The sequence below is a fragment of the Abramis brama genome, assembly GCF_963993115.1.
Source record: "Abramis brama genome assembly, chromosome: 10".
Lineage (NCBI taxonomy): Eukaryota > Metazoa > Chordata > Actinopteri > Cypriniformes > Leuciscidae > Abramis > Abramis brama.
In genome coordinates this window covers 37,921,152-37,940,567 of record NC_139972.1, presented here as the reverse complement: position 1 = coordinate 37,940,567, position 19,416 = coordinate 37,921,152, and the positions used below count along the sequence as shown (strand labels likewise).

At 36.9% G+C, this 19,416-nt stretch overlaps 2 protein-coding genes across 5 annotated transcripts in view; one reads left to right on the top strand and one right to left on the bottom strand.

The window, feature by feature from the left end:
• Nucleotides 1–2,097: 2,097 nt before the first annotated feature.
• On the bottom strand, nucleotides 2,098–12,066 carry taf15 (TAF15 RNA polymerase II, TATA box binding protein (TBP)-associated factor). 4 transcript variants are annotated; one of them, XM_084127460.1, is made up of 16 exons: nucleotides 11,945–12,066; nucleotides 11,444–11,477; nucleotides 11,182–11,224; nucleotides 11,033–11,105; nucleotides 10,845–10,953; nucleotides 10,287–10,396; nucleotides 8,997–9,141; nucleotides 7,589–7,623; nucleotides 7,038–7,070; nucleotides 6,759–6,868; nucleotides 5,651–5,780; nucleotides 5,446–5,565; nucleotides 3,543–3,618; nucleotides 3,369–3,457; nucleotides 2,681–2,810; nucleotides 2,098–2,597 (listed from the first exon to the last, which is right to left on the bottom strand). In XM_084127460.1, the coding sequence occupies exons 1-16, from the start codon at nucleotides 11,952–11,954 to the stop codon at nucleotides 2,558–2,560; spliced, it is 1,287 nt and encodes a 428-aa protein (XP_083983586.1). In that variant the 5' UTR covers nucleotides 11,955–12,066; the 3' UTR covers nucleotides 2,098–2,557. The 4 variants fall into 4 exon arrangements, with proteins under 4 accessions (XP_083983586.1, XP_083983585.1, XP_083983587.1 ...); XM_084127459.1 differs by having other exon boundaries at nucleotides 10,263–10,396; nucleotides 11,033–11,102; XM_084127461.1 differs by having other exon boundaries at nucleotides 11,033–11,102.
• Nucleotides 12,067–18,540: 6,474 nt separating this feature from the next.
• Nucleotides 18,541–19,416, top strand: part of mmp28 (matrix metallopeptidase 28) — a 29,667-nt gene continuing 28,791 nt past the window's right edge. The window contains exon 1 of the mRNA XM_084127636.1: nucleotides 18,541–18,778. Within this exon, the coding sequence (XP_083983762.1) occupies nucleotides 18,692–18,778 (87 nt within the window). The 5' untranslated portion in view covers nucleotides 18,541–18,691. The remainder of the gene's footprint in view (nucleotides 18,779–19,416) is intronic.

Here is a 19,416-nt window from a genome sequence, read left to right as displayed (position 1 = left end):
GGCTAACACTTATGCACAATAATAATGATAAATGCTAACCAATGCTTAATATTACTTTTTTTTTTTACTAAAAATTATATATTTAAGTAAAACAAGTAAAATGTAATTTATTTTGTCATATCGTGCATGCATAGTCAAGTCAAGCCACCTTAATTTATATAGCACTTTTTACAAGATTGTTTCAAAGCAGCTTTACAGAGATAACAGGAAAATAATGCAACAGAGTTTGTTTCTGCTGTGCAGCAGATCTAGAAGAAAATAGAGTCAGTCCAGCTTAAGTTAGTTCAGTGATGGTTCATTTTTGTTGTAAAAATGTTATTAATTTAGTTCATCTATATATATATATATAGCGCTCTGGAGTAAACCGTGATGTTCTCATATAATGGTGTCAATGCAGGCAGATCAATAATATTGTTGAATAATATTGTTTAATATTAAATTAAATGTCCCCAACTAAGGACAGCTAGTTATTTTACTTTATAAAGTTTTAAATATGGATATTTGTCTTACACGAACGCATCGCTTCACTTCAGAAGGCCTTTATTAACCGCCCAGAGCCATCTGGAGCACTTTAATCATGAATAGATGCACTTTTATGGACTTTATGGCCATTCACTGGCATTATAAAGCTTGGAAGAGCCAGGACATGTTTTAATATAACTCCGATTCTGAATTTTTTCTCAGAATTGCAAGATATAAACTCGCAATTTATTTAAACTCCCAATTGATATAAAGTTGCAATTTATTTAAACTCCCAATTAATATAAAGTTGCAATTGCGTGTTATAACGTTAGAATTGCAGGAAAAAAAAGTCAGAATTGTGTAATATAAGCTTGCAATTGATATAAAGTTGCAATTGCGTGTTTTAGTCAGAATTGCGAGTTATACGAGAAAAGTCAGAATTGTATATATATATACACATACATATAGAGGAAATGTTTATTAATAGTATATTTTTTCTTTCTATATAATGTTTGTGGACAAGGGTGGTGATGTTTAGAGGATGCAGTATTTTAGGGTCATAAGCCCTTCGTGATCAGAGAGCTGGTCACATGGGAGTTCACATGGTTTTTCAAGTCAAGTCACCTTTATTTATATAGTGCTTTATACAATAGATTGTTTCAAAGCAGCTTTAGAGATAAACAAGAACACTGTCTTTTGTTTGTTTCTGTTGTCGTTTTGGATAAGAATGAATAAAATTTTGGTTAAGTAACACAAAGATGCGTGTAGATACTTTACTGACATTTTCACCAAACGATGGAATTTACACTTAATTTTATTTCCATAAATGCAAATATTTTAAACAGAAATCAATTTACGTACATTATGTAATATATCCAAGTCCTTCAGTCAGAATAAATCAAATGGTTAGTTATATACCCCTATTTAGGCTATTCACGTAGGCTAAAAGTGGAAAGCAAACCTGGCTAACAAACTTATTTGCTGTTTTTGGTAGGCTTATTGGTATTAAACACAGGCTGTGGAGGTTTAAAAGAATTTTTAATGCAATTTAAGGCCGTTAATATATTTTATATCCATAAATTGGATTCGAAAAAGTGAATTTAAAACTTGAGGAAAATCTGTTAAAGCAAAACATTTCATTTTAATTGAAAACAAAATATTACCCCCCCAAAAAGTAACATTTACTTACTTTTCTATATATTAATATTAATATTAACATTATTAATGTTACTAATATTAACATCTTCTGCTAATATTTGGCAGCAGAACATCAAGTAAATTGATTTCATGCCAATTTTAAACTGAAGCTATCATCTCATCTATGGCTTGAATACATTCTCAATTCGTATTGTAATGTTTCATTGCTTCATTATTATATATAAGCGATTCAAAGGTGCACTCAGTAGGTTTCCATGGCTCTTATTCAACAAAGCAGTGACAGGTCTTTGATTAAATATGTAATGACTTACAGTTATGATTAGCATACAATATATTTTATACCATTCTGATTTTACAGGCCATTTTAAACCACTGTTATTAGGGAGTTTTTTTGTTTTTGTTTTAAACTAAGATTAATGACCTGTATGTCAGATGTCCTTCTCAAAAAAAAACAAAAAAAAAACAGGCACAAGTACATTAAGATCAAAAGGGTGTTTAATATTTTTTGCAAAAAGAAAAAAAAAAAGAAACAAGTAAAACAGTTTGTGTTGATTGATTTTTACAAAACAATAAGCATTTCACAAATCTATCACACACTAAATGCCGGATTCAACAATTCAGGAAATTAAAAGTAACAAAAATAACATTTGGCCCCATCCCCTTCACCTAGAGCAACATCATCCTTTAAAGCTGATCTGTGGCCAGTTTTGCCATTTCCTTACAGGACTGAAGGTTTAGAAAAGTGGCGGATCTGAGAACAAATTCATCCTGTTCCCTTCACTCAGCCTCCTTCAGCTCCTCGCAGTAGATTCAACATTTATGGGAAAAACTGCTCAAACAGTATATGCAGGACGCTCATGCAACAGAAAGGTATGCGGACACAAACCTCTCCCCTAACCCCCCTCCCACACCCCAATCAGCAATGGTCTGGGAGTCTTCAGTATGGCCGGCCGCGTCTCTCTTCTCTGTGGTCTGCCCTTTAGGACGGAGGAGATTACACACGTCACACAACATTCATGCTGGATTACGACCGATTGTAGAGATGAGAGGTTCTCTTTACCTTCCGCCAGCTTTGTATCCTCCTCCACCGTAGCCTCCGCGGTCTCCACCCCGGAAACCCCCGCCTCGGCCGCCCCTGAACCCGCCACGGTCCCCGCGGTCGCCTCCGTACCCGCCCCGACCTCCACGCTCTGGGAAGAGTGGGCGGCAGCATGAATACAAGCGTTGTGCATCATTTCTGCTTGCCATTCAGAAGAGTTGGGGCAAATCACATCCTCTATTGGTCAAATGTTTTATTAAACCAAGCGACAACCTTCTCAACTCTCGAAACCAACATGGAAGTGACAAACTGCAATTCATTGACCACTAGAGACAGGGTCTAAAAGAGTCAATTCCATAGTTAAAATGCTCAACTTTACAGCCTGGTACAAAAAGTGGTTTTAGTCTATATAGCTAATTTTGCCCTTTATGACGACTGTGAGGGGCTGAATTTTTTTTACAACTCATCCATTTAAATTATATTAAGCCTTAAAGTTGTGCATAATTAAGGGTGTGGCCACTTGAGTGACAGGTGGATTGCCACTTCTGTCACTACTAGCCATTTGTCTGCTTTCTGTTAGCGTCACATCAGCTCAGCTAATCCGCCTCTTTGCCCATTTTCAGATATTCTGGGAGTGATGCTTCAGAAACCTGCTGGTGACATCAAAGACTGTAAAGAAATGTGCGTAGTGTCCATGCATTAAACTTACCACCTCCGTAACTATCACCGCCTTCAGGTTTAGGAGTTCCACACTTGTTGCATTCATATCTTCTGGCGAAGTTCATGTTTCCACAAGAGCTGCAAGGAGAGGTATATAAATGAACACCATCTGACTACATATTCCTCTTAAACACAAATGCACAAATGACTACATGGTGCAAACCTGTTGGGACAAGGCCAGTCTCCTCCCCTGACGTCAAACGAGGGACCCCCACCAAAGCCGCCTCTGCCTCGAAAACCTGTGCGCACAAAACAGCATAGAAGAATTAGTAAGGGTGTAACAATATATCGTGTCAATACAAAATTGCAACAATGTATTGTGTATATTCACCCAAAATGAAAACTGTGAAACATTGTTTACAGAGTTTTAGTGTCATTACTACTAGGGGTGTAACGGTACGTGTATTCGTACCGAACCGTTTCGGTACAGGGCTTTCGGTTCGGTGCACGTGTGTACCGAATGACTGAATGCAATATTTTGTGTGCGGAACATAGGTACATTTTCGTGTTTCCACACGAACATATTAAGTGGCGGAAGCCTTCGCGTTCAGCGCAAATCCCGCCCTGCAGCTGATTCTAACCAGAGCCCGTCTGGTTTTAGTTTTACCCGTCGTCACTGTAACCTAAACCAATGAAATCGACTGCAGGGTGAAAAAAAGCTTTTCCGCTCCGTGTGCGCCGCCGCACTCTCCGTTCCGTGTGTGTGTGCGTGCGTGTCTGCGCGCTGCGCTCTCTGCTCAATGTTCGACTCCGTGTTTGCGCTGCGCGTTCTGCTCTGTCGTTAACGGCCCAAACACTCCAATCATGTACCGATCACGCACTGGAAAAGCAAAGTCCACTCAAATAAGGTGAAATTTCTCAGTAGTACACTTCTGTTTGCTGAGCTGGTATAGTCATGCTGGCAACAATGGTAAAATGACCTGCTCTGATCACATGCTCTGGTAATAATAGCTTTGTAGGAATATATTTTATTTTGATAATTAGTAAAAAAAATGGAAAAAAAAATCTTAAATTGATTGTTGATTGATTATTGAAAAATAATAATACATTGATATATATATTATTTTAATATAGGGCTATTTTCTATTCCTTTTTTCCCGGTGTTTCATTTAATTGGGTGATTCTAAGTTTAATTATTGATGATTACAAGCTTGGAGGAATTGCAATTAATTACAGCAAATTGTGCAAATAAAGTTATTTTTTTTCCCAGTCTTAATTTTTAAATATGAGCAGGCCTACAAGCTGGGATTGGTAATGCTGCACTGTAATCATAGTTATTTATTTATATTTTTCATTAAATGTATTATGTGATATTGGTTTGAGACTGAGAGTATTTTATTTAGTGGAGAACTTTGCAGCAGTATTTTATTTCTTATTCTTTTTTTTATTTTATATATATTTTATTATATTTTATTAAAAAGTGTTTAAAAAAAGTGTAAACAAATTGTTAAAAAAAGTTTATAGTAATAAACAACCTGCAGTTTAATGTTTGCATTTCTTTCCCTTACTGTACCGAAAATAAACCGAACCGTGACTTTAAAACCGAGGTACGTACCGAACCGTGATTTTTGCGTACCGTTACACCCCTAATTACTACATTAAACTACTATATATAATGTTGAATATAATAAAAGTATAATGCAATGGGGGAATATTTGTGTGTCCTGATAATGCCAAAATGTCTCATGTTACCAGTAAAAAGTGGTCTACATTATTTTAAATATGTCTAGTCAGTGAAAGTGCAAGAATTCATCAAATGAAAAATGATGAATATTTTTATTCTGGTGTCACTATTGTTTCGTGCTTTGGGTTTCCAAAGTCCAAGCCTATTCATTTACATCCACAATGTAACACCAAATTTAACATTTTGATGGAGTATTGCAATAATATCGTATCGGGAGTTCAGTGTCGTGATATGTATAGGATCATGACATGAGGGTATCGTTAAAACCCTAAATAATCAGCATAACCCTCGTTTCAATCCAGGCGGGTCTAAACGATCGAACTGGTTTATTAGGCAAGTAAAGCAACTAGGAAGGACTAGTGAAGATGTCCAGCACACACACCTCCGCGGCCGCCACCACCTCCTCCTCCACCACCACCTCCTCGGCCTCCTCCTCTCTGGGTGAACTCTGCCCTTCTCGTAGCAAACGACACCTTGATGGGTCTTCCCTTAAACTCCTTTCCTATTTTCCAGGAAAAGGAAACAGCATTGTGAAAGTGATTTTGTGGCTATCAGAGGCAAAGACACAGCATGGATGTTTCTTTTACCATCAAACCAATCAATGGCAGCTTTGGCTGAGGGGGGATCGTCAAAGGAGACTGTGGCTTCACCCTTCAATCGTCCAGTGGCTTTATCCGTGTACAGATTGATCATGGGAAGGCCAGTCTTCTTATTGAGCTGTTGAAGACATTAGAGTAGATTAAGCAACTGTAAGTCAGGGTTCTTCAGGTCACTGTAGTTCATGACTAGGACTCTAGGATTTCCAGGATGCAGAAAACAGACGAATCTTGGAATCCTATCATAAGTGTAATTTACTGTATAATGCAGAACGTCATGGAATTTGGCAAACTTTGGAGAAGTGAGGGTTGTACACTTAAATCGCAACATGGACTAGTGTCAGTGAATTTTACACCGCAAAAAGACATTTAATATAACATTTAAATATGAAGTCTGCATGTAGTGCCACTCGTAGTGTTTTCAGCATCTGCCGTCTTACTATATGAGGGCATGAACTTCATCTGACATTTGTCACATGCACACAAACTCAAAGGTCTTCATGACCACCCACAAAGCTTGGTTTAACTTGACATATACACACTATATCTATATTGTACAGTAGAAGGTACTTCTAAAATTGACAAAAATCCTGTTCATGTTAAGTAAATCGTGTTGTGCCGCACTTTGTTGGCCTAAGAAACAACTCCATTTTCATTTAATTACATTTTATTATTATTATTATTATTATTATTTAATTAATTCTTTATACTTACTACAATTGACATGTATTAAATCAAACCCAGAAAAACTAATAGAATTTCATAGGGTCCAAATTATTGTAAAATAATAAATTAAGCTGTTAAAGTTTTCTGAATTCAATTGATTGGACATGCTTGATCAATTTAAAATACCATTAAAATGTAATCAGAAAAAAAAGAAAAAAAAAGAAATGAGAAGACACTCTACGCTCCTCTACACTCCGAAGTTATGCCTTCAATAATTCTTTCATTCTTTTTGATAACTAAACTTTAAAACTGAGTCGAGAAAAAAAAAAAAGAAATAAAAACATGAATTTGAATAAAAAGAAAAACATACTTTAGGGGGGGAAATAAACTGATTGCATAGGGCCCTGCATGACCTTCTGGCGAGAGAACTTGCCTTAATGATCCCGATTTGTTTGAAGAAGTCACCCACTTCCTGAGTGGTGACCTCTTCTCCAAGACCTTGGACAAAGATGGTATTATTGTCCGAGTTATCCTGATCGCCATCTGTAATTGAGAGCATACATTCATGTTGGAATCATGACACCATTACAGTATATCTGCACACCAGGGTAACTTCCACTACCAGTCATGCCAACTCAAATCAAACCACTACATTCTCTCTCTCACTTCTGAATTTAAGTTGAAATGCTTCAAGCGAGACAGTCGCACTTACCTCCATCATCCTTTTGACCATAGTCTCTGGGTCCTGAAAAACAACAAGACACGAAAGAGAAACACAACTTTGAGAACTTATGTCATAAATCCTTATTTCAATACAAAGTCTATGAATAAAAGAAAATAAAACCAATCTGCTTTGCTATGTAGATTTGACCTTTACAGTGACAGTTTAAGCTATGCACCAGTGTCCAAAATTGCTGCACCATTTTTCCAAGACCTTTGTAGACCAGGACAAATTTCTGTGTGTCTAGCAAAAATAAATCCAAGTATTGATCTAAATCATGTTTTCTTCTTCACCATGTGCAGGTGGCATCCAGAAGACTGACATTTAATTCAGTTTCCTCATGCAAAGATACCATTTTACAAGAGTAAAGCTGGGTAGTTGTTAGACTTTATCCCACAAGAGTATTACCAGAGAGGACAGCAATAATGATGTTCCTTTGGGTTGACATAACAAGGTGGCTCAAGAGTTCATTTGCCAGCTAATCTTTCTGTATTTCTTATTTCTTTTCCCCCACTGAGACAGTTCTGATGCTCATCACTTACCACCGTAATTTTTGTAGCCACCACGGTCACCACCACTGCAGAGGAAAAATTGAAGATATGATGGCTTTCCTTTGTTGAAACCTGGGAGCGCAAGGCTCCCTCTTTACCAGTATTCATGCCATGGTTTACTACTGAGGAGGAAACGGCTCCCATTGACAGTTTGGTTAAGGATGATGGGCCAAATGTACATGAAACATTTCAAATTGAAACCAAAAGGCAAGCCTCTTTCAAATTAGAATGGTTTTGGATTAACTTCAAGATTTGATGCGCTCTCTGAATTGAGACGGAGATGTAGCTAAAACCAGAGCAGAGCACGGAGGACAACCTCCCTGCTCCCTCTTTCATTTTTTTCAAGAAACAAAACTAGATTTGAGCGTCTAACTGTTGTGGCACTCGTGTAGACGAGCACACATTTGTCTTCCATTATGAGTGCTTATGAGCTCCAATGGCTGTGGTCCAACTTTAATTTCACTCACTTTGATACCTGTAGTATAAAATGTAGACCAGTTAACACAAAAAGAAACAACACCGTACAGACAGCGATTCATGTGGAGTGACTGAGAATTGTTCCTCGTAGCTGAACGATGTGAAAACTCCCAAAGGGAAGAAAAAAAAAAAGAAAAAAAGGTGATTGGAACAATGGAGACCAGGAGAAATGAGCATAAAATTAACTGGAATTCGACCAGGTTCTCAATCATCCAATCAGCTTCAGAGGATAACAATGGGCAACTTCAGGTTTTTTTGTTTTGGCCTTTTTTCCTCTTCCAGAATTAGCATTTAATTCAAGGGAAACCAACCAATTAATTTGGCCTTGAAAAAGTGTAAGAGGAAGGGTTGTGCTTGAGTCTCTCCTACACATCATATTTTTACCATAATTAGCTTTGCAATTCTCGATTTAAATTCTTAGCTCGGTCTAACAAAAGTCAGACTTTTAAGATCTCGCCAATTCAAGAGCAGATGAAACCTTGAGGGCAAATATCCATAGATGTGCCAGTTACGCATATCATTGTTTGTGTGTTTTGAGCTATAACATGTCCTGTATGTGAATGTGATGCTTTATGCACATATATATATGCACTAACATGGAGAAACCTGGCTACTGTAGCCTATAAGCTATTTATAATAAAGCATCCAACAACTAACTGCAATTAGTTGACAACATTATATTGGGTGGAGTGTCACTTCAGAGAAACAAACAGATGGTGTTGTCCATTAAGAGTACAACCACTTCAAATAATAAAGTACAGTGGAAGCACCTTTTGTAGAACAAATTCTCACCAAATTAGTTATGCATAGCAAAATATAAAAAAAATAAGTTAAATTAAAGTCTTATCATCAACAGCTTTCAGGTCTAATAGCATGTTTTTCATCCGAGTGCAGTAATACCTTCTGGGGTGGGCACACTTACCCCATACCGGAGGGTGGGCCTCCTCGGCCACCTCTGTCGAAGCCTCCGCGGTCATAACCGCCCCGGTCAAAACCCCCACGGCCTCTGCCCCTGTAGCCCTCAGTCCTGTCTGAGCCTCCGTCATCGCCATACCTGCGCGCCTCACCTGTGGGGGGGAAGATGGGGGTTTAAGGGCACTTTCACACCTGGCTCGTTCAGAGCGTTTGATTCGGACCTGGTGTTTTCTCCCTTAGTTCGGTCAGGCACACACATGAAGACAGCAATCGCTCGAATCCACACCAAAACAACTGCTCCGAGATTGCCTAAATGATCTCAGCCCGACTGAAAACGAACTCTGGGGCAGTTCGGTTGAGGTGAGAGGAATCCGAACCAAGCGGTCTCAATTCATTACGGGACATGCGTTACATTAAAGCTGCAGTGTCTGATTCTGTCCGTGAGCTCATTAACCGTCGCAGCTGAAAACTAAAGAACGCCTCTTCATCTTAAAATAGTGGAACTGCTCTTCTCACGCATTGCAAGAACCCAGATGAAGCCTTGATTCCCGCTCTAACTGCATTATTTATATAAATATATATAAAACACAATTTTAAATGTATATAACTTATCAGTACGAGCGGGAATGGCGGCTACATTCGTGTAAGTGTTTGCGTGAGTCTCGACATCTACAAATAAAGATATACAGATATTCACTTATACATGAATGTCAATTCATCTTAAAGGATGACGCAGAAGAACCTGACCAATAAGAGGACAGTTTTACTCACATGTGACTTGCATGAACATTTTGGTACGCTCTGAAATGTTGCCTTTTGAAAGAAAATGCAAAATTGTAACAAATTTATTCCCCGTTTCGGAAAAAAGCAAACGATCTACAGGTTTGAAAACACTTCTCGCTTCTCTCAAAACGGGACTAAAAAGGCACAATTTTTAATTTCCAAAATGCTAACTGGACGCTTGCTTGCAACATGCAAGTGTCATGAGACTGTAGCATAGTATATTATAATTGTATCTTACTATAATTGTACCTTACTATAAATGTCCTAATTAAACTAAGGCCTAATCCTGGCTTAGTCTAAGCCTCGTCTGTGAGACCGGACCTAAAGGTATTCAAAGCCTTAAACAAGGTTTTGCTGGACAGAAATGACAGGTTAAACTCACTGACGGAATAATATAGAATAATGTAATTATAATTTTTCTTTTTCTTTGTAGGCCAGATTGGATCAAAGTCTACGCAAGACACATCGCAGTACATCACAAAACAATTACCATCATTACGGCGCACATATCCACCTTGAGAGCTCCCATAGGAGCCACTGGACTGCCCGTACGCTCCTCCACCGGCACCCGCCGCAGCCGGCTGACCGAAAGACCGAGGCTGCCCGTACGACTTATCAGCATACCTGCAGTGAGAGAGGATGAGGGAAACCGTTCACAAGCTGGTGTGGGTAAAAATGTGCATCAGGATCCTTTGTTAACAGTGAAAAAAGGCTAGTAATAAATATAAAAAAATAATAAAAGGTTAAAATTGTTTTAAGAAACCCATTTGACTCATTTAAATCAAATTATGTAGCACTAACTTTAACTTTGGCTTTTTAAATTGTGTGTGTTTAATACACAATTAAACGTGTGCCTCCTTGAACATTATCATCTTTGCAGTGCAAAGGCAGCTAAAGTGCCAAACAGAAGCAAAAAAAAACAAACAGATTCACGCTTGACACACGAGGACCAAAGTTTGAGATAAGCATCTTTCTGAAATACATTTAAACATTCTTGCATGTCATGCACAATGCCGACTTAGGGCTTGAGAGATATGAGGTGTGTGTGTGATGGAGAAGCCAGATCTCTCACCCAGGAGAGGCTTCAGATGAAGCCTGTTGACCGTAGCTGTCCAGGCCCGGCTGAGGCTGACTGTAGCCAGCAGAGGAGTATCCCTGAGACGACTGGCCATAACTCTCTCCTGTGGGGAATCAACACCGTTACACAACAGCCAACTTTAACTGAGTGGCTCTTTCAAATCACTTTAAAAGGTCACGTACCACCAGCCTGTCCGTAACCACTGAAGCTCTGTCCACCGTAAGAGCCACTTCCATTCCCCTGACCATACGCCTGCTGGAAAAAACAAAATCAATGAAGCTACAACACTAAGAAGACGCATATTAACAACAGTCATATGATCAAGCATTACCTGTCCACTTTGAAAGCCTTGGGCTCCACCATAAGATCCGTAACTGTACAAAAAGTAGAAGTAAAAATTACACATGCTGAAACAAACAACAAATTGGGAGAATCTGATGGGGTACCAGCTTTACTCTTACCAGGCTAATGACTCAATCTTACGAAACACTAAGATTTGAAAATCTTATCGACACATTTATATATAAAGACTTACTTACATTAATTATTAGTACTGTTAATATGTGTGCGTGTTTGTGGTAAATATCACTTACCTTTGTTGAGCGCCAGGCTGACCGTAGCCTGAATCTAAGAACAGAAAGAAGTTACACAATTAGCCAGAAAATATTAGATAAGTGTAAACAACACTGCATCGAAAAGGTTTTAAATGGGTTTCATTCAAACGTCAACTGAACCCTTAGACAGTCATCCATGTAATCATCAGTAACATGCTATGCTAACAATCACACCACGCCGCACCATGAGCATGGAGGCTAAAGGCCCATCTAAAGTCTCACATTAACCTACCAGCCGGCTCGTTGTGTATAATTTAACATATAACTGTTTATTTAAAGATTCGTATAGCTTATGCCGTCAATGTTGTTTTACATTTAAACAATGGCAAATCCCGCGTCGGCCATTTAGCCGCTAATGCTAATCGTGCTGCGCTAATTATCCTTTATGTCTCACAACATAGAACAGCAAACAAATAAATAACAATTATTGCGTTGTATGAGCTACTTTAGATTATGTATATATTTTAAAACAATCGTTACCTGAGGCCATCTTTCTGGAGGAAATAAAATGAACTGACCACCTATTCCAAAAATAAGAAATTAAAAACCCGGCACGAGAGAAACGCGCACTGCAGCTCTTCTGAACTTTGACCCGAGACCGGATATAGTACCTTCTACTTAGCGGGACCGTGTGGATTCATCCATTTATTCATTTATTTGACACATATAACATAAGAAATACTGCAGCAAATATTATTAAGCGCAATTTATTGTGAAACTGTTAATAGTTAAAGTGAAAACATAACGTTATAACATATATTTTGTCAACATGTATATGGATAAAGACCCCTGTTTGTTGAAAAGTGGTATCAACTTTGCGCCTTTTCTGTCACGTGATCTCCACCAGGGTTGTGTTACGTCACGGTGTGATCGCGCTTACTTCATTAGTTTTCACGTTAATAATTTTACGGTTTTCATAAGGTTAAAGGGCCTAAGGTTGCCACCCATCTAATACGGGGATCGTCCCGTTTTTAAAAGTGAAGTGATTTTGTAACGCAAAATGTCTTACCTACACATAATGGGATAAATAATGTGTTTACAGTGTAGAGAGAATACTAACAGCAAATATAAACAAAACAAGAAATAGCAGAAATTGTCATTTGTGCATGATTGCGTCTTAGCGTCCTTGTTTCCCTAGCGACGGACTCTGAGGTCACGCGCCCTAACTTGCTCGTTTTAAACATGCCGATCTCCGCCCATTAGACACAAGAGGGTCTGTGTCTAGAGATTTAGAGATGTAGAATTATGAAATTATGCTCAAGCTGGACTGTCCGACATAAAGCAGCATGCGGCCGGTGACAGCCTCACCCGTGCTGCTAACGACCCAGAGTGAAACTGTTCAGTTCCTGAAAAAAAACTATATATATATATATATATATATATATATATATATATATATATATATATATATATATATATATATATATAATAAATGATCATATTAACAAAAAATAATATATTAATTTGCTCAAACACGAATAACATTGTGACCTGTTGGCTACAAATCAATTAAGAAAATACATTTTGTTATTTCTGTTGTCGTTCTTTTTTACATTTGACAAATTAATTCCAAACAAAACATTTTCACAAAATATTTGTCAGTGTTGTCAATGTATGAGTGACTAAATGAATTATATTTTGTATCGGGTTTATCCATAGCCTACATATTAAAAAAGTGAATTATTTGTTTTGAAGAATAGACACAGTGACTTGAATTATCTGGCATGCCAATTAAACATAAAACATCTTATTTTGGAATTAAGGTATGTAAAGACCAGATAGAATAAATTAATTATCCCCGTTAAGATGAGATGAGAGAGCTGGCTATTCTTTAAACAAGTTTTATTGAAATCCGAAGGGTTTCATTATAACGCGATGAACATATATGGTCCAAAAAAATTAATTAACCAGGTAAATAAAATAGACTATATAAAACTTTATTATTTGTACAAAATAACGTTTTGTAATTCACTTAACCAAGGTGGGCTAAATGTAGATTGATTCTGAAATGTGTAATATTAGGCTATTAAATGGATAATACACATACATTCGCTCTAAAGATATATTATGGTATTACATCTTAATATTAGAATTTCTTACCGAATTTCTACTCAAAGCAAAGCTTGTAAATAAGGGTGCAAATTAGGTTATGTGTATATATATATATATATATATATATATATATATATATATATATATATATATATATATATATATATATATATATATGTTTTTCTCCAAAACACGTTGGCCACAATTATTCATACGGTCATACCCCTAGAATTTTTATGAATAAAATATCTCTGAAGTATATTCCCATTAATATTTACCTTTTTTAGCACAGCAGGGTGACTAGGAACATGAAATTGTCCAGCTATGACTTATTGTTTCACAGGAGTTTAAATATGAGGAAGCACAAAGGCCAAATTCCCTTAATCATCCATCACAATGAATAAAACCAAAGAAAATAGTTCTGATGTGCACAGGGACGGATTATGGCGATGATGTGCCCTGGGCACGGATGTCTCAAAGGCCCCCTTCACCAATTTTTTGGACAACAGTGTTGCACCTGTATGCACAGGCGCCGCAATAGGGCAGGCAAGCCAGGCATTTTAAGGGGGCCCCCGAGGGCTGATCATTTAAACAATCAGAAATGTTAATATAAAGACGCAGCAACATCTCTGCATCCCCCGGGGCCCCTCTCTCGTTACGCTCGTTATGCTTTTACCTTGTTCAGACTGGTGCAGCGCTTACTCGCGGTAGGTAGAAAATGCATGATTTGATTTGTTAAACATGAAAAGGACTTATCCGTGTGGCATGGCAGCTCGCTCTAACTTTAACCTAGATAAATACATATCCAAAGTGTTTGTGCGGAGTGTGCAGCACTGCATGGCAGGCGTCGGCGCGAACACTTGCATTTTCCTAACAGTGGAAACAACTTGAAATACTCAATCTTTTATGGTCATATACAGAAAATAATACATCAGTCGCAAGTAGCTACTTTTATTTTTGTAAACTCACAATAACAAGAAAAGGTTGTGCTTTAACAAACAGGGCGCGCTTTCATGGTCTCCGTGGCGTGAACTGGAGCGCGTCTCAAAAAATGAACTGAAACACAGTGTATAGCCTCACATACATGATGAATATTTCTATATAAAGCTTGACATGTCCACTTTTAAACGAAAAAATTCGAATCGAAAGCAAATACCGTCTGATTAGGCTGATATGATATGAAAGGTGCATTTCTCTCTAAAGGCGCATCCACTTTACAGCGGAGATATAGATATGTTTGCAGCCGACACTGATTTAGAAATATATATTTTTTATTATTAAACAATAAAAATGACTAGTTTTTTTTAGACATATTATCATTAGCCTGCTTTTGCCGGTGCTTTGCGGCAAGATTTATTAAATCTGTATGCATGCGCTTGAGCGCGGAATAGGCCATATGCCTCCATGCACTCAGTATTTAAGCAGAAATTAATATTAACGTGAGATTAGTCGACTAATTGCTTAAATGAATGACTTCTAGTCGACTAGAAAAATTCTAGTCTTGAAACTTGGTTGTGGTTTTAAACTCATTTTTGTTTTGGTTTTTGAGTAACCGTCTTCTACGCGTGACTTTTATATTACGCAATGTTTTTCACTCGCCTCTAGATGTCCCTCTCAACAGCGCAGCAATACATTAAAATTATTTATTTGATTTATTTACTAGTTAATACTTTGCAACTGCAAAAAAAATAATCACATTATTGCTCAATATTTAACACAATTTTACTGAAAATAAAATTACAATTAAAATAATTATTTGAAAAGAATAGACACAGTAAATTTGACAGGACCCCCTGCTGGCCCAGTGCCCTGAGCAAGTGCCCAGTAGGCCCGTGCGTTAATCCGTGCCTGGATGTGCATCAAAAGATTGTTGAGCTTCACAAAATAGAAAGTGGATGCAAGAAAATAGCTAAAGAATTGAAAATCCCCATTTTGACCATCAGGGCAATAATTAAGAAGTTCCAATCAACTAAAGATGTTAAGATTCTGCCAGGAAGAGGACGTGTGTCTATATTGTCTTAATGGAAGGTGAGGATGAAAGTTTGAGTGGCCAAAGACTCTCCAAGGATCACAGATGGAGAATTGCAGAGATTAGTTAAATCTTGGGGTCAGAAAGCCTATTAAAAAAAAATCAAACAACCCCTACATCACCACATGTTGTTTGGGAGGGTTTCAAGAAAAATGCTCCTCGCTCCTCCAAAAACAAACTCCAGCATATTCAGTTGTCAGACACGACTGGATCTTCAAACGGCACAGGGTTCTGTGGTCAGATGAAACTAAAAAAAGAGCTTTTTGGCAGCAAACACACTAGATGGGTATGAATAATTGTGGCCAACGTGTTTTGGAGAAAAACATTTATTTTATAATGTGATTTCCCCCACACTCTTATACTTAAATGAAAGGTTAGGATTTTGCCAATTTTTTGAATGAAAGATCAAAAGGATAAACAATACAGATTTATTTTTTACAGCCATTCTTTTATCATATTTACCAGGGGTATGATTAATTCTGGGCTCGACTGTATATATATATATATATATATATATATATATATATATATAGGTTTCCATAAGTTTGGAAACATTACTATTTTTAATGTTTTTGAAAGAAGTTTCTTCTGCTCATCAAGCCTGCATTTATTTGATCAAAAATACAGGAAAAAAAATGTAATATTGTGATATATTATTACAATTTAAAATAATTGGTTTTCAATTTATTATACTTTAAATTATCATTTATTTCTGTGATGCAAAGCTGAATTTTCAGGATCATTACTTCAGTCTATCACATGATCCTTTAGAAATCATTCTAATATGATGATTCATTATCAAAGTTGGAAACAGTTCTGCTGCCTAATATTTTTTCATAACCTGTGATACTTTTTTAGGACTTTGATGAATAAAAAGTAAAAAAAAAAGAAAAAGAAAAAAAAGAAGCACATTTAAAAAAAAATAGAAATCTTTTGTAACAACAATATACACTAGCCTACTGGTCAGTAATTTGGGGTCAGTAATTTTTTTTCTTTTTTTTGAAATAAATCAATACTTTTATTCAGCAAGGATGTGTTAAATTGATAAAAAGTGATAGTAAAGAAGATCTATATTATTAGAAAATATTTTTTTATTTTGAATAAATGTAGTTCTTTTTAACCTTTTATTCATCAAATATATTAGGCAGCAGAACTGTTTCCAACACTCATAATAAATCAGAATATTAGATGTCACATGTGACACTGAAGACTGGAGTAATGATGCTGAAAATTCAGCTTTGCATCACAGGAATAAATTATTTTTTAAAGTATATTCAAATAGAAAACTATTATTTTAAGTTGTAATAATATGTTTTTATCAAATAAATGCAGCCTTGATAAGCATTAGAGACTTCTTTCAAAAATATAAAAAAAACGTAATGTTTCCAAACTTTTGACCTGTACTGTATGTATATATATATATATACAGTCCAAACTAAAATTTATTCAGACACCTTCAACAATTCTCACATTATCACAGTTTATTTGTTATAGTTTAGAAAATGGTAATAAAATATGACAAGAACTGTGTCAGAACAAATTCATCTCGATAATGTCAGATAACTTTAATAGAAAGGTTCTGGATGGATTACAATCAACTATAAATGATTGAGACCAAGGTTAGTATGGCAATATTTACACAACTATCAATACTTTGTTGGGCCACCTTAGCCTCATTGACAGCCTGTAGTCTCCTGGGTTCATGCAAACCTGAACTTCACTATAATCCCAGACTCGCTGCGGCAGGTTCTTCAGTTCCTGTGGGGGTTTTGGCGCTTCCAGACGGAGACGTTCCATCACCTCCCAGAGATGCTCAATCGGGTTTAGATCTGGACTTTGTGGTGGCCAGTTTAGTACTTTAATCCTCTTCTGCGTAAAGAAATCAGCAACATTCTTTGCAGTGTGTTTGGGGTCTTTATCACGCTGAAAGATGTGCCGACGGCCCATGAGCTTCCCGGCTGATGGCAGCATCTGACTGGAGGATTTCCACATGCATCTCCGAGTTCATAGTTCCATCAATATAATGTAGTTTACCTAGTCCACTGCCATACACCATAACATTGCCCCCACCGTGCTTTACAGGAGGAGTAAGACACTGGGGTTTCTCCTTTGGTTCTCCACACTTTAGTTGTGCCATCACTGCCAATGTTAAATTTGCTCTCATCACTCCAATGGACTGATTTCCTGAATTCTGCATGTGGACATGTGGACATGTTCTTTTGCAAACTGGAGGCGTTTTATTTGATTTCTCCTGCTGATCAAGGGTTTCTTCCGGGGAATGCAGCCCATTGTCATTCTTCAGCCTGTTGCCTTTTTGACTTCAGCAGCAATTATTTTAGCAGAAAGGTTTTGTTTTTTATTGCTAACTGTCTTATAAGTCTGTCTGTTCTGGGTGTTGTGTTTTTCTTTCTTCCACAACAAGGCAAATTCTTCACCTCACCAGTCTCACTAAATTTCTTCACAATGGAAAAGACTGTCCCTCTAGGCAAATCTAACATTTTTGCTATATTTCTGATTGAAAAGCCCTCCTTGTAGAATTTGACTATCTTTCCTCTCAAATCAGTTGATATTTCACTGGTTTTGGCCATCCATCTGTTTGACTGTCTCACACATGTTGAATAGCAGTCAGCTGTTAAATTTAACTACACAATTAGATAATACCAATTTAGGTCAACAAATTGCCAAGCAATGCTTAATTCCGTTCAGTCTGTGGTGTTAAAAGGTCGCATTCACAGTTAAAGAAAAAACACTTAAGCAAAACATGGTCAGGTCAAAGTGTCTGAATAATGTTTTGTCCCACATTTTTATCAATATTACTGGTAGTCCACTGTATGAAGGACTTTTGGGTACAGTTTACTTTATTTTGCTATCCTCACTTACATAAATGAACTATAGTGTCCTGCACCCACTAGTAAAACATATCACAGTTCAGTGATGAGAGTTCATAGTTCAGTGATGAGAGTTCAGTGATGGATGGTTCACGTGAGAGAAACGCGTCTCCACCCGCGCGCGCTCTGGAGGCGGAACGCGCGCTCGTTATTCGTTGCTTTCAGAGCCGTTCGGCTGCGCGCCAGTGAGAAATAACTCTTTATATCTCTTTCGGCTTTCATCGTGATGGGATCTATTTTCTTAAGGTGATTTTAGAAATGAAGAGTGCACAGATAAAGATGTTTGTGCTGCTGTGCGTTCAGACCGCGGTGAGCTCTCCAATCTCCACAGCTGATCAGGCTCAGGTAAGATCTGCTGTCCACCAGTTATCTTGTTTGTAGCCTATCTCAAAATAATTAATAATACATACGCTTAAATATGGACTATGGTTATATTTGTATTTATTTAAAATACACAGCTAATGAAATAAAACGTATTTACACTGTAAAAAAATAAAGTTGATCTAACTTAAAAAATAAGGCTAATTTTAAAAATTAAATAATTAATAAAAACTAAATTTTTTACTAAGTTAAAATCAACTGAATTTTTTTTTTTTTTTTTTTTTTTGTCTTGACACAAAGTTTTAAGTTCAAAAGATTCCCTGGTACTCATTGGATGAACAAAAGTTTTTGAACCAACTTGAAAAAATAAGGCAACCTATCACACTCAACTTTTTAAGTTAGCTCAACGAATTAGCTTTTTTCAAAGTTGTTTTGTTGATCTTACTTAGATTCAAAACTTGTCCAAATGTTGTCCCAACTATCCAAATTGAGTTATCTGAACAAACAATGTTTCATGCATTGCAAAAGCATGCACTGCAGCTTGAAAAAAATATGTGGTAACTATTAAATAAAAATGATTATTGCTTTGCATTAACCAGCTTGATTTATGCTGCTGCTGTTGTTGTTGTCACTGTTATTTAGCTGTCATGTGTTTCAGAGGT

Excerpts from the sequence above, each read along its gene's own strand:
- taf15 (XM_084127462.1), bottom strand. Across the intron at positions 6,869-7,037 it reads TGGTCAAAAGGATGATGGAG|ATGGCGATCAGGATAACTCG; the intron begins GTAAGTGCGACT and ends TCTCAATTACAG. Across the intron at positions 2,598-2,680 it reads GGATACAAAGCTGGCGGAAG|GGCAGACCACAGAGAAGAGA; the intron begins GTAAAGAGAACC and ends TCCGTCCTAAAG.